We start from the raw sequence: 15,515 nt of genomic DNA, 5'->3' as shown, positions 1-15,515 counted from the left end.
GACAATAGGCAACAGTGTTTTAGCAGCGGACCGTTTCTCTTAACATTCGGCTCCGGTGGGGCGACTCATATCCTGAGCTCGCCCCCAGCTCAACAGCCCTCGTTATTTCAAACAGTCCCTTCTATTTAGTCTCATGTTAATCATCGTCAGACATTGTGGACTGTAGCGTGCACAATTATGTTGGAATTAGAAACCCTGAACCGGTGCCAGGAAGCCTTTCACCTTATTGCAGTGTTACAGGCCATGAACAGCTCTCGCTTATTGAAAATTATAGAAGAGTTAATTGAGAACACATGCAGACATATGTAAACCCGCCAGCTGTATATTGATCTGTGAGTTTGGCTTTTTAAAGTGTAAGCTAAGAAGCCATAAATGTCTTCACTACTATCTTTCTGTAAACACTCTGCTTGGAACCAGACGTGTTTAAAAAGTGTGCATATTTTGTTTTGGAAACTTTTGCTGTCAAGACTGGATTCGCTGGTGTAATGTTTGTGCTGATTCTGTCATTATTCACTAACCCTCATGTCATTCTAAGCTTGATTGACTTTTTATCTTCTATGGAACAGAGAAGTTTTGTTTTAATACAATGAAAGTCAATGGGGTCCAATGTTGTTTTGGAATTTAATGACTGTCTTTTCATAGTTTTGAAGGTTTGAGGGTGAGAAAAGGATGACAGGATTTTCATTGTTGGGTTAACTATCCCTTCAAGGTAATAGTAATAACCCTGTATGACTTATTTCTTCCATAGAAAACAAAAGTGGTTCACATGACTATTTTGTTATTTTCCAAGTCAGCTTTGTGTGAAAAACAGACCAAATTTTAAATCATTATTGACAAAATCTCACATGAGATTTAATGAAAGAAGTAACAATGAACAATTCATGAATTTATTTAATTTCACATTAATTGGACTGAATTGATTCTCAAGTTCCACTAGCAGCAGTTAAAAGCTCATTGGATAACAACTTAAATTTCAGACTCTTTCTATGGACACCAACATACCAGCATCTACAATGCAACATAATCTGTTGACCAGACATACTGGTCTTTTCAACATGGTTAACACAAAGCTGTGGTAACAGTGAGGCATGAGTACAGCAAAAGATGGGACATGTCGAGAACCAGAAAGAGAGAGAAGATATGCAGACAGATAGAATAGCCTGCAGTGTTTCTGCAGAGAAGGGAAAGAGAGAGTGTGTGCGTGTGTGCGTGTGTGCGTGTGCGTGTGTGTGTGTGTGTGTGTGTGTGTGTGTGTGTGTGTATGTGTGTGTGATAGAGAGCAAGAGCAAAGGGAAGAGAATACAGAGAAGACCGAGATAGAAAGAGAAAAGATAATGAGTAAAGTCAGTGAACCATAAGCCACTGATACACACACTCACACAAATGCACACACTCGCATGTAAGGCCTCGTACTAACATGAAACGCTACACACACACACACAGCATCTAACATAGTGCAGAAACTACTGCATGAATAAGTGTTTGTTACATAAGCACAGCTGATAAGGGCCTGTTTTTACCACACTAAACTGTTTCACCCCATGCTAGAAGATCGGGTAATTATAAACCTTGAGAAGGTTGCTTATTTGCTAGAAGAAAATCTATATTCAACCTGAGGTTTTTAATGACATGATCTCAACAAGAAACTGAAACCTGCTAGCATTTCATTAGCCGCCTCTCTGCTTACAGGTTGAAAAGGAGAGAGAGACTGAGAGCAATTGAGTGATACAGGGAATAAAAGAATAAGGGTACGTCCCCGGAGACAGCCAGCCAGCAGAAGATGAAAGGACGTGGCATAGAGAGAGAGAGAGAGAGAGAGAGAGAGAGAGAGAGAGAGAGAGAGAGAGAGAGAGAGAGAGAGAGAGATGAGCGGGAGAAGATGTGCACAGAGATGGAGAGCGATAAGCAACAAACATCAAACTGCTAGTGAATAGACCCGGGGAAAAAAGAGGCAAAAGCAAGGCAGTTAGTCCCTGGGCTCTGAGTCTTTTAGCACTTGGCCTATTGCCGTCTGAAGACCAACTCTAACTAGACTGCTCCACCGCCATTGTTCGCCTGTAATTGGAGCTTCCAGCTCAAGACGTGCTTGCTGCGCTCCAGCCTGACAGTCCGGCTGCCTTCCATTAAGCTTTAATAAGTGAATGGGGAAAAAGGGGGTTTCTGTCACCCCGTCGGGAATGACGAAAAGAAAGAAACAGTGCCTGAGACTATCTCTCCCCCTTCGTCCGCTCTAGTCTGTGTGTTTTGTTTCCCGTCACGACAAAGCGAAGTGACTACAAAGGCAACATCTATGATGGCCCCAATCTATTCATTGCATGCATGCACCATCTTCTTACTGTAAAAAAGGATGGACACATTGCAGACGAGAGGAGAGAACAAATGAGAGGTGGCCCTCCAGACGGGCGGATGCTTTAATACGTCTCTTTCATTAAAGAGAAAGGCCGGTGTGGTTTGAGTAATATCTATCTAAGGCACCATCAGGGCTTCGCCTAGAAAAAAGCGACGTATATACAAAGAGCGTTTGATGTGTGTTTTAGTACTGCTTGCAAACGAATTTGTGTTTTTAGAGAGTCAGGCTCTCTGTGAGTTCTCATGACCTCATGTGTGCATCTAACAGATAAAGTTTACGATAAGGTTAACTTTGGTAACAATAGTTAATACTCTAGCAGGGGTGTAAAGTACTTGCGTTACTGTATTTCATTACAGTATTATTTTGGGATTTTTGTTTTACTGGCTTGAGTGTTGTTGATTACTAGAGAAGAGAAACAGAATAGCAAATCAGGATGTAGTTGTTTTATAGTTGAAGCATTGAAGGCATCTTAATTTGCATACCAGTCCAATCTATTAAGTATGCAAGATTAGAATTAGATTAAATTTACATATGGTACATTGAAAATAGCATTACAAAGTTGCTGTGCTATATATTTAAATATAAATATTATACTTAATATTTAATTAAAAATGCATAAATGTAAGTGTAAAAATGCATGAATGTAAATCTTAATTAAATTTGTAAAATCTTAAAATAATCTAGATTAAAAAAGGCTTTTAACCGTTTGTTCATGATACCTAGTGCATTAATGTTGATGACTTATTGTACCTTATAGTAATGTGTTACTGGCACATTTGAATTTTCATTCTTTTCTACTCCAGAGTTTGTTTGAAAAGTTCACAAAGTGTGTCGCACAGAGAAGTCTTCAAGCACTCAAGCAACTTCACCTTCTACCCCGTTGCCTTATGCCACCGAAAGTAAACACCACAATGCATGAACATAAACAACCTAGAAAATAGCAGCATCCCAGCATCCCACCCCGCTCACCACATCCTTTCAGGACCCCGTTCCTGATGCATGTTGGGGCCCTCGTGAATGACAAGTGGGTTGCAACAACATAAACAAGAACTGTTTTAGGCAGCGGTTCATGACGAGAACCGCCCCATGCCAATGATGTTTATCCGACTTCTAGCAGCAATGCAGCCACACACCGGCAGCGGCAGCCAAAAAGTTATTCATAAAGATGACAAAAACAAAAACCAATAGTTGACTGCTCTTTAAACAGCAGTCAGCATGCTGGGAAAAGATACACACACCTGGTATCTGTCTGCGATAGAATAAATATAATGCCCCCACACCACAAACAAAATAGACAGAGAGCGGTAGCAGGGCAGAGACAGAGATAAACACACATGGAGGGAGGGTAGAAAGAGACTGTGCAAGAGAAAGAGAGAGAAAAGTACAGACACTGACTCAGCATCCACATGAATGCATTGATTGATTTGAAGTGTCATTTCGGTAATGTGGTCTGTCTCTCCAAAATGAATACTGTGAAGTAAACATGTATATCACCAGAAAATTGATAGGTACTCTGTCACAACATCTCCCAATGAAATGACCGACGTGGTACATGTTGTACAGTTCCTTTCCCTGGTGCCCAACTGCGGCTAATGTATCTTTTAATTCAGCGGACTCTTTGAACACACAAACACCCACACCGAGGCAGCTATTATGAGCTAATTATCGTAGCAACATTTTTATTGATTGCGCCTCCTCTCTTCTCATTTTATTTGAGTTCTTAAACAAACAGCTGTAAGTGCTAATTAAGGCTGTTTATTTTCACCAATGTGAAATGGTTACCATTTGTCTCTATTGTGATAAATTTGCCAGTTAAATTAATTTGTTTCAAGAGCGTTTCATCTGCTAAGCCATTTTATGATGTTGGTTCTTACTGTTGTGAGTCACTGTAAGAAATCTCCAGTTTTATTGAGTTTTCTCAAATTATAAGATATTGCCTATAGATTTACATGTTTGAGTAGTTGAACAAAAACATTCCATGAACCTTATTTTTTCAACAACAATTATTATTTTGTCATTTTGGCTCACTTGCAGTTTTATCAATAACAGCCCTTGGTGTTTGAGCTCCATGGAACAAAAAACCTAACTGATATTTTCCTAATTGATCTGCTGCAGCACTATTTTTATGCTTTCCCTTTTTTCTCATCATCAATAATTAATTGGTGCTCTTCTGAGAACTTAAGTCTTCTGTCATTTCAAAGTGAATGGGATGCATTGCTCTCATCCCTCTTTACTCCAGATCTATCATACCCAGGGCACGTTTGAATCTGTAAATACAGCTTAAAAGTTTCAATAATTGTCAGAATTAAAGTTAATGTTCCAAAACACGTAATTGATGATAGATTATTACAGCAGATAAAATGAACATCCACTTTAGGTAGTAATGGGTGCCAATTAGTCTGCTATTTTCCTTCATTCGTGCATTAATCTTTTTTCTTTTGTTTTGCTGAAAACTCAAGGTAATTAAATTTTGTGATTGTTTGTTAGGTATGAATGTGTTTTATGCTCACTTCTGTTATTCTTTCTTTGTGTTCAGGTCTTCTGCAGGAGAGTTTCATCGAGGAACCAGATGGCTTGGTGTCTGTGAACCTGCTGGTCGTGTCTGCAGTTTCAGCTTTTGCCACCGGGGCGGCGCTGTCAGGTCTGATGGTGTGTTGGATAATGAGCCTCAAGCACCGCCAACGTTCCAGAGCCGGTGGATCTGGTTTGGGGAGTCGGCGTAAGGGTGACAAGGAGCAAAGCGTGCTCGGACACGGTCGCAGCGGTTCCGTGATCAGCGTGACTCGTATCAGCGGCAGCGAACGACCCCGCTCGCAGGTTGAGAATCTGTTCACCAACGGCTGGCCAAAATCTGGAGATATCGACCCAGGACTTCCCACTCCAGAACAGACGCCTCTGCAGCAGAAACGTCCAACTCCAAACGTTCATCTCACAGACTGCGATTGGGACCAGAGCCATACTTTCCTGGCCCAGACAGGGACACCCTGCACGACGAACTCTGCGGTCATTTACCTGAGCTCCAAATACTTGCAGGGTGGGCGGCAGGAGGGATCGGGCGATGTTCCCCCGCATTCGGAGCGACAGCGGTACCTTATCCTCTCCCACCCTGCGAATCAGCGGGATCAGGGCGGGCAACCATCCGCCCCGCCTACCCGCAACTCTACCGGTGAATACAACTATCCGACGACACCTCAAGACTCCCCTGACCGCAGGAGGGTGGTGTCGGCTCCTACCACGACCACGCAGACGGACTATGGTGAACATCTGCGATGGTCCCGCGACGGGCTCAACTTCAATAGCAACAACGCGACTCCTTCTGGCCACCATCCGTATCCGATACAGCCGCGTACTAATGCAGCATTAGTACGGCCAGGTCACCATACTCAGCGGGGGCTCAATGAGCTACAGGACTACAGCCACCTGCTGGTGAAAAGTGTAAGTGAGCGCAACCCTAATGGCCAATGAGTGGTCCAGGCCGTTCACACCCTTCAGAGTCCCATCACCCCCAAGACTCAGACTCCTTCTGTAATCCTGCCCTTCCTGTCCTCTCTCACTGCCATCCAGTGTCTTTCAAGTCCCCCACCAGTGGCTGAGCTCTAGAACTACAGAGAGTGAGAGAATAAGAGCGTTGATGGTGTTAAAGCTGCCGTCCTCCCCAGCCTGAGGGTTGACGCCACTTAGCACGTTTGCGGCTTCTATCACGCCCTGTCTAATGAAACGGAAGGATCGCTTGGGAATAACGGATGTGATGGGTGATGGGAGGTGAAACACATAATCATAATCCTGCGAATGGGTATGTTGACTGTTTAGCATACCGAAGCGGTCGCGGATTGTCTCTCTGTAATCTCACGCCCTGTAAACCATTCAATGGAAGTGATCCGTTTCGTTTTCACCTCTTTCTTGCTTTACGTTTGAGCCTGTGGATGCTTCTTTTGTGTGCGTCCCGGGCCTTTGCAGACAAGCTCAAACTTCCTTTTGTCTGTTTGCGTGTGTGTATGTGAGCCGCACCAAAATGTGCTTGTCGACCAGACTTGATGTGAACGCAAAATTCACTGTAGTTTCGTAAGTGATCTGATGTCAAATGACTGACTACCCCTCCCTCCCTCACCTATTAAGTGTCAGGAAGCAATCAAGAAAACTGCCATGTGACTTTATCGAAAGACTTGTGTGCTGGAATATCAGATGTAAATGGGTGATAGAGAAGAGCATTTGCCAACAATCATGGATTAATCTACCCATGCTTTCTGGAAGGAGCAGGGAAGCACTGTGGAAATGACTTTATATTGCGTACAGGGGCATTTGTTGGCTTGACCCATTTATTTTGTGGTTTATCTTCAAAACCAAGATAAGTGCGTTTTTATCCCCTACACATGTTAGAATTAGAGCAGAGCATTTGCAACACTTTCTCTTTCTTTCACTCGGCCTGGCTTCGTTCTCTCTGCAGTCCATTGAGTCAAATGTGAGCTCGGTTGTATGGGCTGGGCCGGGCCACTAGGGAGCTGCATTCTGAGTGTCTCACTGACACTGGGTTTCTTTGTGCGGCCCAGTCAGACAAGACCATCCCAACAACAAATAGCCGTTAAGAGTCATGGCCTAGCCATCAGCCAAGCCCAGGAGAATGTCAATGAGGAGCCAGACAGATCGGACCCCTCTGGGTCCCCCCTCACTGCCAGCCTTCACAAGCCACACAGAATCAGATGAATACAATGTTACATTTAGATGGAAAGCAAAAAAATTCAAGCCCACTGGGCTCCCGATGGCACTGTGCCCACTTCAGCCATTGTTCAGTTTCCTCTGGCTCTCTTTGGATTTCTGTTTGTTTGTTTTGTAAACCCCACGAGAGGCATGAAAGAAATAGTGTACTATTCAATTCATTCACCTCTCAGTGAACGACGTTATCTCTGCTTTCTTCCTGTGGGGCACCAGTAATTCACCTAGCAGTGTGCCAGTGTGTCCACTAGAGGGCAGTAATGCACATTAAAGGATTTTTCTACTCAGTGCTCAATGGACCCTTTTCACAGTGTGAGATGAGTAATTTTTTTTGTTCAGACACATTAAATTGGTCAAAAGTGACACTAAAGACATTTATAATGCTACAAAAAATTTTTTATTTCGAACAAGAGCTGTTCTTTTGAATTCCACAAAAATATCAAGCAGCACAATTGTTTTCAACATATAGATAATAAATAAGAAGAAATAATAAGAAATGTTTCTTGAGCACCAAACCAGCTTATTTGAATTGTTTCTAAAATATCATGTGACACTGAAGACGAGTAATGGCTGCTTAAAATTCAGCTGTGCTATACCAGGTATACATTTAAAATGCTAATTACTGTATTTTTTATCAAACAAGTGAAGCCTAAATCAGCATAAGAGAATTTTCAAAAATCATAAAAAAAAATAGTACTGGCCCCAAACGTTTAAACCGTAGTATATTACGCTATACTTTGCGTTATATTCACCTGGCATTAAACCCTGTTGCAATGGGGTTTCAAATACGTCTTTTGAAGGAGGGTCAATTTGACATCTTTCTGACTGCTGTTATCTATCCCCTTTTCTTTTCTTTGAGAAAGTCATGTAAATGTAATATACATGTTTTTTTTCTTAAACCATTGAAAAAAAATAGTAATGCAAAAATTTGCAATGGTCTCACATGCGCTTCCCTAGAAGACTACCCTGCTATTGTTTACGTTCCAAACCCAAAAATGTGAAAATGGTCCATGAGAGAGTTTGACATGAATTGTCTGATGGTCCTATAATCAACAATACTTTAGCACTAAGTGTGTGTTGGTTTAAAAACAGGCCGTGTTCCAAATGAAAACACTGGTGAGTTGCTGATAGAGAGAGAGTAGAAGAGCACAGGGTAGGGGAGTGCGTTCTTTTGAATGTGGATTGATGAAACTGCTGAAGCTGAACATTAAAGCCATTAATGAAGTGTATAATTTATGGATTTTAAGTGCCAATGCATGACTGAGTTCCAAACTGTATAATTATTTTACACAATCAACATTATTGATGCAGTTTTTTAATTGATGCTGTCCCCCAGCTCTTTTCATTTTCCAACTTTTCCACCCTCACACAGACTCCATGCTGCCCACCCATGCATGCTCTCGCCCTGCTTCCCTCTCTCTGGCTTTTCACTCTGTTGCACCATTAGGCGAAACATGCGTGATTACGCTAAGTCTGTCTTAGCCCTAGAGATGATCGTGAGAGACGTGCAGAAATGCAGGCACCCACTTGCTTACTCACAGCCAGATTTTACAAAGCAATCGCCTGAGATGTGGGCAGCAAAACTCAAGCAGCGAAATCGTCTTCCCAACCGCATCCCATGTAAGTAACAAACCAGAAACTAGCAGCGAGCGCAGGTCAAAGTTATTGTGAAACCCTGTATGCAATCGCTATACACAGTCTGGGTTCATTCGCACAAGATTTTGAGGCTGTGAAATGGAGTTAATTTGCTGTGGAGCTCTATAAAATGCTTTTCCGGGGAAAAGAAAATAAACGAGGGTTGTTTCACTGTTTCCTATTGTCGTAATTCTCTCAAGCAAGAAATGGAGTCGGCCATAAACACTCTGCTATGGATTTGTTTGGACAGAAATATATCTAGCTATGGTTTAGAAAGCTCCCTACTCTCAATTTTCCAATTAAAATGCTGCCTATGAACAGTGAGGACAGTGCGCTCCAGGCTTTCTCATTGTCTGGGCTGTTTCTTTCTCCGCTTTGTCTTTTAAAGCCCTGAGATTTTTTTTTTTGACAGCCCCCCAGCCACAAACTGCCACAGCTAATGGGCCACCCGACGAAATGCGCAAACACAAAGAAAGAAATGGTTTGTTTAGAAATGACATGCTTTTAGTTTGCAAAACCTGACATCTGACAAGCACAAACAAACAGAGTTTGAATTTTTTTTTGTAAAGTTGTAGAGAATATATTAGCCAGTACTGATATCTTCATTTTTATATTTGTTTGTTTTGTGGTAATGTTTTAGGTTGGTTTATTGAGTTCATGAAAGTGATTTGATTTGCTTTCTGGTGTGTGAATTATTATTTTTTTTTTTCAACAATGACAATGATTATTCTTCGACTGTGACCTGAATTTCAGTGTTTGATCCTGGTTCATGAACTGTGCAAAGCCTTTTCTCAGAAAAAAAAAAAAAATGGATGGGAGATGTTTCTCCTGAATGAAAGAGAAGAAGAAAAACACTTGCAAAAGAGCCAAGCCTTCTGTTAACTGTGATGGACTTCTGATTTGTCTCGCACCGGAGGCTGTTCGTGTTACTGGGTCCATTGTCATTAAATGACAAGTCGTGTCCCCATCAGTGTACATAATGGTTTCAGTGCTTAAATGTAATTTAAGTGAACTATCTGCATGAACACAGCCTCGGTCTGGGGAAAACAGAGGTAGTGTGTACTTCAACACGACTTGCTACTGTGTGCCCTATTAATGTCCACCAATCAGACTGTCACATGCATGCTTCCCAAATCAACAATACAAACGCACACACACACACAAGATCACAAACACATGGACAGTGTGGTTCAAAAGTCTAAGATTCTATTTAGCTTTTTCTTATTTAATAGAATGTTTTTCATTACAAATTATATTATCAGCATAAGTTCAGAATGTCTCAGTATTCGGTTTTGTCCCTCTTTTGCTTTAATGACAGCAGCACTCGAGCTGCATGTAGTTTACGTAAAACCTGATGATCGTGTTCTCCAGCATGATTTGAGATTATCCAAAGAGCATCTTGGTTTTTTTTTTTTTGGTTTTTTTTTTTTGTCTGTACAGAATCACATGAAAAATGTCACAAATTTGTTAATTTGTGTTAAATCTTAAAAAATATCATATTCTTTTTATGCTGTAAAGTTTCAAATTTTAGCGAAATACCAAACCCTGTTTATTTTCAGGTGTAAATGGTATTTTAAATCCCAAATTTTCAATGTGGTCTCAGACTTTTGGACTCCACTGTATTTAAACACACATGCGCGCACACATTTCTACATTTGAAAACTCAGTGTCCTCAGTTCTGGCTGTCATTGAGCATGGAGACTGTGCTCTGTTATCATTTCCTGTTCTAATAAACCATCAAGAACCTAACTGGTGTTTGCTTTTTCCTATATTTTTCTGGTGCACTGCATATTTATCTTTTTTAAATGCATTATTGCATGTACTTTGTGCCGCACTTAAGCAGGTTTCAGGGGAACTCGGATAATTTTTTTAAAAATGACATTAGATAAATCTGGTTATTCTTAAATATCTTAAAGGAGCTATATGTAAGAACTGTCATTATTAAAGGAACACTCCACCGTTTTTTGAAATAGGGCTTATTCACCTTCTTTCCTACATTTAGATAGGTGGGCAAATGCATTTTTGTCTCAGTGCATGCATTGTTTTAGTTTGACAGGGTCGGCGCTAGCTTAGCTTAGCATAATGAATGGAATCCTTTGTTGCCAGCTAGCATGTCCTGAGTAAAAGTGATATAAAAAAAAAACCACCTAATTACTTCTTGTGGCCTGCGTATTCACAACGAGTGCAAATAGCGATGCAGATTATATATATATCACTTTTACTCAGGACATGCTAGCTGGCAACAAAGGATTCCATTCATTATGCTAAGCTAAGCTAGCGCCGACCCTGTCAAACTAAAACAATGCATGCACTGAGACAAAAATGCATTTGCCCACCTATCTAAATGTAGGAAAGAAGGTGAATAAGCCCTATTTCAAAAAACGGTGGAGTGTTCCTTTAATCGCTTTTATTGCCAATGTGTGAACAGCTTGTAATGAAACTTTAAAAAACGAGACCTTCCCACAACGGTTGTCTATAAAAGACTCGGGACGTTTTTGCCGGGAAAATCAAAAGGATGTGACATTTACACAAACTCCCAAGATTCTCTCTTCCATTCTGGCACATGAAACAAATGCTTATACAATGTTAAGGATAATGCCGAAATAACTATTCTGTATTTTAATGTCAATATACTTCATTCAAACTATAGTCTCACCACCTATAAAGATAATACTTTATACACCTACTTTATAATCAAATCATTATATCATATTATATCAAACGATTATCTCTGCTGTCACATCCACTAGCTTTGCCTTGGTGGCCCCCATCACTGCCGGCTCTACCATGGCCACCTCATCCACCATGGCCTCGTCCACTGCTCAACGACCCACTGCTCCACGGCCCAGGCCATGATCCATTTTCTATTCCATTATGTGTTGTTTCGGGGTTTTCGGGGTAAATCGGGAGCCACCCATTGAGGGAAGATTTGAGGGAGGTCACGTCTATTTTGGATTTTGTTTCATGTTAATGGTTCATGTCTTATGCTATGTCTTTAAAGTTATGAAGTAACGAGAAGTAACAAAAGGACTTTATTCAACAATTTCTTCTCTTTTGTGTCAGTCTCTGATGGCCAATATTGAGCTGTCATTCTGACATAGAACCTGGAACCTGGTTTACAACGTGAACAGCATCAGAGACGGAACTGAGTAATTAATGACAGAAATTTCATTTTTGGGTGAATTAACCCTTATATCAAACACAATAACTTGTTCTGAGATCTGTACTCATCATCTCAGTGGTTCTTTATGCAGCTTGCGCTCTCTTTTGCTATTACACCACAGGATAATTTGTGGTCTACAGATAACATAAGCGTGATTGAAGACGTGAGCTTGAAGAAATGCCAACCGATCTTGTTATGAATCTGAGCCACAACTTCTCCATCTTGTTTTCCATCCCTGAAGGTCTCTGAATATTTATTTCTGCAGCATTTATTGCGAGTCAAATTCATGTACGCTCAATGCTGTTTGACATGGAAGTGGAATTTTAACAAGCTCATCTGGGGCCTCAAGTAAAAAAAAGGTAGGTCAGTAAACAACACCAACAAAAGGATTTACACTGCTCACGTATCAGACACACACAAGCTTAGCAACAGATCAAATATCTTAGTAAATTGATGTTCATCTTGAATAAATAAAGGCTATTTATATTATATGAAGAGTTCAGATGCAAAAGCCTCTAAGTGCCATCTGAAATTTTCTTCTAGAATGATCATTTGTATCAAGCTTGTATATTTAAGTTCAGTAATTTCACTTAAATGGCAATGTAAATTACCTATTAATTGTCATTTAAGTGAAATTACTGAACTTAAATATACGAGCTTGATAAACATTATCATTCAAGAAGAAAATTTCAGATGGCACTTAGAGGCTTTTGCATCTGAATTCTTCATATTTAATATGAAAAGTGCTCATATTACGTGCATAATGTCAATTGATGATTTATATTTACTGTATATCTTATATTAACGTATTATCATGCATCCCGTTCTCTTGGGGGAAAAAAATAGAGTGCTGCAGATAGGCTACAACATATATCCACACGGGGGCAGTGTTATCCATCTCACAGCTATAACCCAACAGTCTGAGACCACATTATCTGGATTCAAAATCTACTTGAAACAAAGAAACATGACATAAATATTTAAGATTTCCAGCTCATTAACCAAACAGTAAATCTGTCACATTGATCATGTGATCGTGTCATAGCTATTGATTTTCAGTTCAACAAAATTTCGCTTGTGGCCACAGATTTGAAGTGCTTTTAATAAATCTTGTGATAAAAAGTGATCAAAACTATTGCTGCTAATGTTATATAAATGCATCTCGTCGATCACAACATATGTGCCACTTAAAGGGATAGTTCACCCAAAAATGAAAATTCTGTCATCATTAGGCCTACTCACCCTGAAGATCTTTTTGATGAAATTTGAGAGCTTTTATTACTCCATAGACAGCTACACAACTGACATTTTGACGCTTCAAAAAGTTCATAAAGAGATCGTAAAACCAATCCATATGAATCGAGTGGTTTCGTCCCAAATTTTTGAAGAGACACAATCGTTTGATGTGATGACCAGATTGAATTTGGGCTTTTATTCACATATAAACATTGATCAGCGAACATAAACAGAAGCTCAAACAAAACTGCTTGAGGCGCGAGAACAAACCTCTTGCAGAAGCTCAAACGTGCTGCGTAGCACGACGATTAACCTCATTGCTTCTCGCACGTCAAGCGAACATGCTTGAGCTTCCGTTTACCACAACTAATGTGTGAGTTGAAATACCTTCATTTGTGTTACGAAGATCAACGAAAGTCTTACGGGTTTGGAATGACATATGTAATTAAGTAAATTGTATATAGGCTAATGACAAAATTTGCATGCATGTTTTGATAGCGAATGGTCAAAGTATAAATATGGGCATGTTCTCGATTTCGAGATTGTGTTCACTATAACACCTTCTTCCACCTCAGAAACATTGCTAAGTTACGGAACATGCTATCAGTTTCTGATGCAGAAAAGCTACTGTAGTTCATGCATTCATGACCTCTAGTAATACTGTACTGTAATGCATTACTAGGTGGTGGCCCTGCATCCTCAATGAACAAGCTATAATTAGTCCAAAATGCAGCTGCTAGGGTTCTTACCAGGTCAAGAAAATATCATAATATGACACCAATTTTATCATCTCTACACTGGTTACCTATTAAGTTCCATATCACTTACAAAATATTGCTCCTGACCGACAAGGCCCTAAATAGTTTAGCTCCTGTGATCTTCTATCGCCCTACACGCTCTTTAAGGTCACAAAACTCGAAGCTTCTGGTAGTACCTGTATCTAAGGCCGGTGACACACTGGATGCGTGGCGTTTCTGTTGCGTGTCAGCTGCGTGGCGGCTGCATCGCGTTTTCCATGTCTTTGCACACCAGAAGCGTGTCTGACGCGGCGCTGCTGCTGCTAGGTGACATATTGATGACATGGGGAGAGAGTTGTGGAAGGCCTATACTTCATGTTAAACATAAATATATAGCAGCAAAGACAACGTCGGCAGTGTTGACGGCAATATAGACTATAGAATATTTCGTTCTGTATTGACAGGTGCAGTATTTGAAAATCGATAATATTTTTTTAAATTGCATTTATATTTGCATTTATGTCAAACCCTAGACACTTTCAAACATCAAAATGACATTTATTAATATGTATTCGTGTCAAAATGTCATATAAACATCTTTTCCTATTCAATTTTGCCTGGAAACGCTTCCAAGACGCTTGCGTGTCGCGTGAAAAATAGGCGTCGGTTCTATTTCTAGTAGGCACGCGTTTTCCGCGCGGCTCGAGCCGCGCCTGAGACGCGCGTGTCACGCACGCAGTGTGCAAGCTCTAACCTGTTAACATGGGAGCCGAAATAAAAACGGAAACGCCACGCAGCTGAGACGCTTACGCCACGCATCCAGTGTGTCACCGGCCTAAGCCCACTAAAGGAGGGAGAGCGTTTTCGCATTTGTCTCCTAAACTCTGGAATAGCTTCCTGATAATGTTCTGGGCTCAGACTCACTCTCCTAAATACAAATCTCTTTAGCCAAGCATTCACATAATGCATCTCATACCTTGTACTCTCCAGTTATATCAGATCAAATGAGATTATCTTTGCTTAATGTTATGAACAGCATCTACGCTAATTATTTTCCATGTGCTTTTCTGTTTCTATCTCGGGATGCCCATTCTGATGTAACACGTCAGCTCCAGTTTGAACCCAGCCTCTTATGAAGATGACCCAACACCTGCGAAGACACGAGTCCAACTCCGGCCAGGACTTCAGATGACGCAAACTGAATCAACATGCACCAATGCAAACTTTTTTTCATATATTGTAATCATTGATCACAACTTGTAGTTATTACTTGAATGAGCTTATTGTTTCAACTGTGAATTAATACATTATTAGCTAACTGCGTGATTTGTAGCCTATATGTACATTTCTGAAATGAATTTCTTGGACAAAGTCACCTCTGATAAGAGATCACTCTAAATTTGAATTGTTTTTTGTAAAGCTGCTTTGAAACGATATTGTGAAAAGCGCTATACAAATAAATGTGAATTAAAATACAATAGTTTGCTAACATTCTGTTCAGGCACATGTTGATTTGTAAAGAGGAGAGCTTGTTACTTCATAGATCACTGGGTTAGTAGAGAAGAACACTGTGTTCATATTATCAAGAAACACAGCCCTCAAGAGTAATTCATCTATTTCAGAACCGTCCAAGTGCAATAATCTGTATTCAAACAAAAGCAAATAAGTGCCATGCACAAATACA

The 15,515-nt window shown here is 40.4% G+C and overlaps 1 protein-coding gene across 7 annotated transcripts in view; it reads left to right on the top strand.

The window, feature by feature from the left end:
• Window positions 1-10,436, top strand: part of sema6bb (sema domain, transmembrane domain (TM), and cytoplasmic domain, (semaphorin) 6Bb) — a 122,975-nt gene extending 112,539 nt beyond the window's left edge. For all 7 annotated transcript variants that reach the window (XM_081349700.1, XM_081349699.1, XM_081349702.1 and 4 more), the window contains one exon: window positions 4,887-10,436. In XM_081349700.1, the coding sequence (XP_081205826.1) occupies window positions 4,887-5,815 (929 nt within the window). In that variant the 3' untranslated portion in view covers window positions 5,816-10,436. The remainder of the gene's footprint in view (window positions 1-4,886) is intronic.
• The last annotated feature ends 5,079 nt before the right edge of the window (window positions 10,437-15,515 follow it).

The sequence above is a fragment of the Scardinius erythrophthalmus genome (assembly GCF_964197995.2).
Source record: "Scardinius erythrophthalmus genome assembly, chromosome: 20".
In the NCBI taxonomy this organism is placed as follows: domain Eukaryota; kingdom Metazoa; phylum Chordata; class Actinopteri; order Cypriniformes; family Leuciscidae; genus Scardinius; species Scardinius erythrophthalmus.
This window is presented reverse-complemented; position numbering and strand designations above follow the sequence as displayed.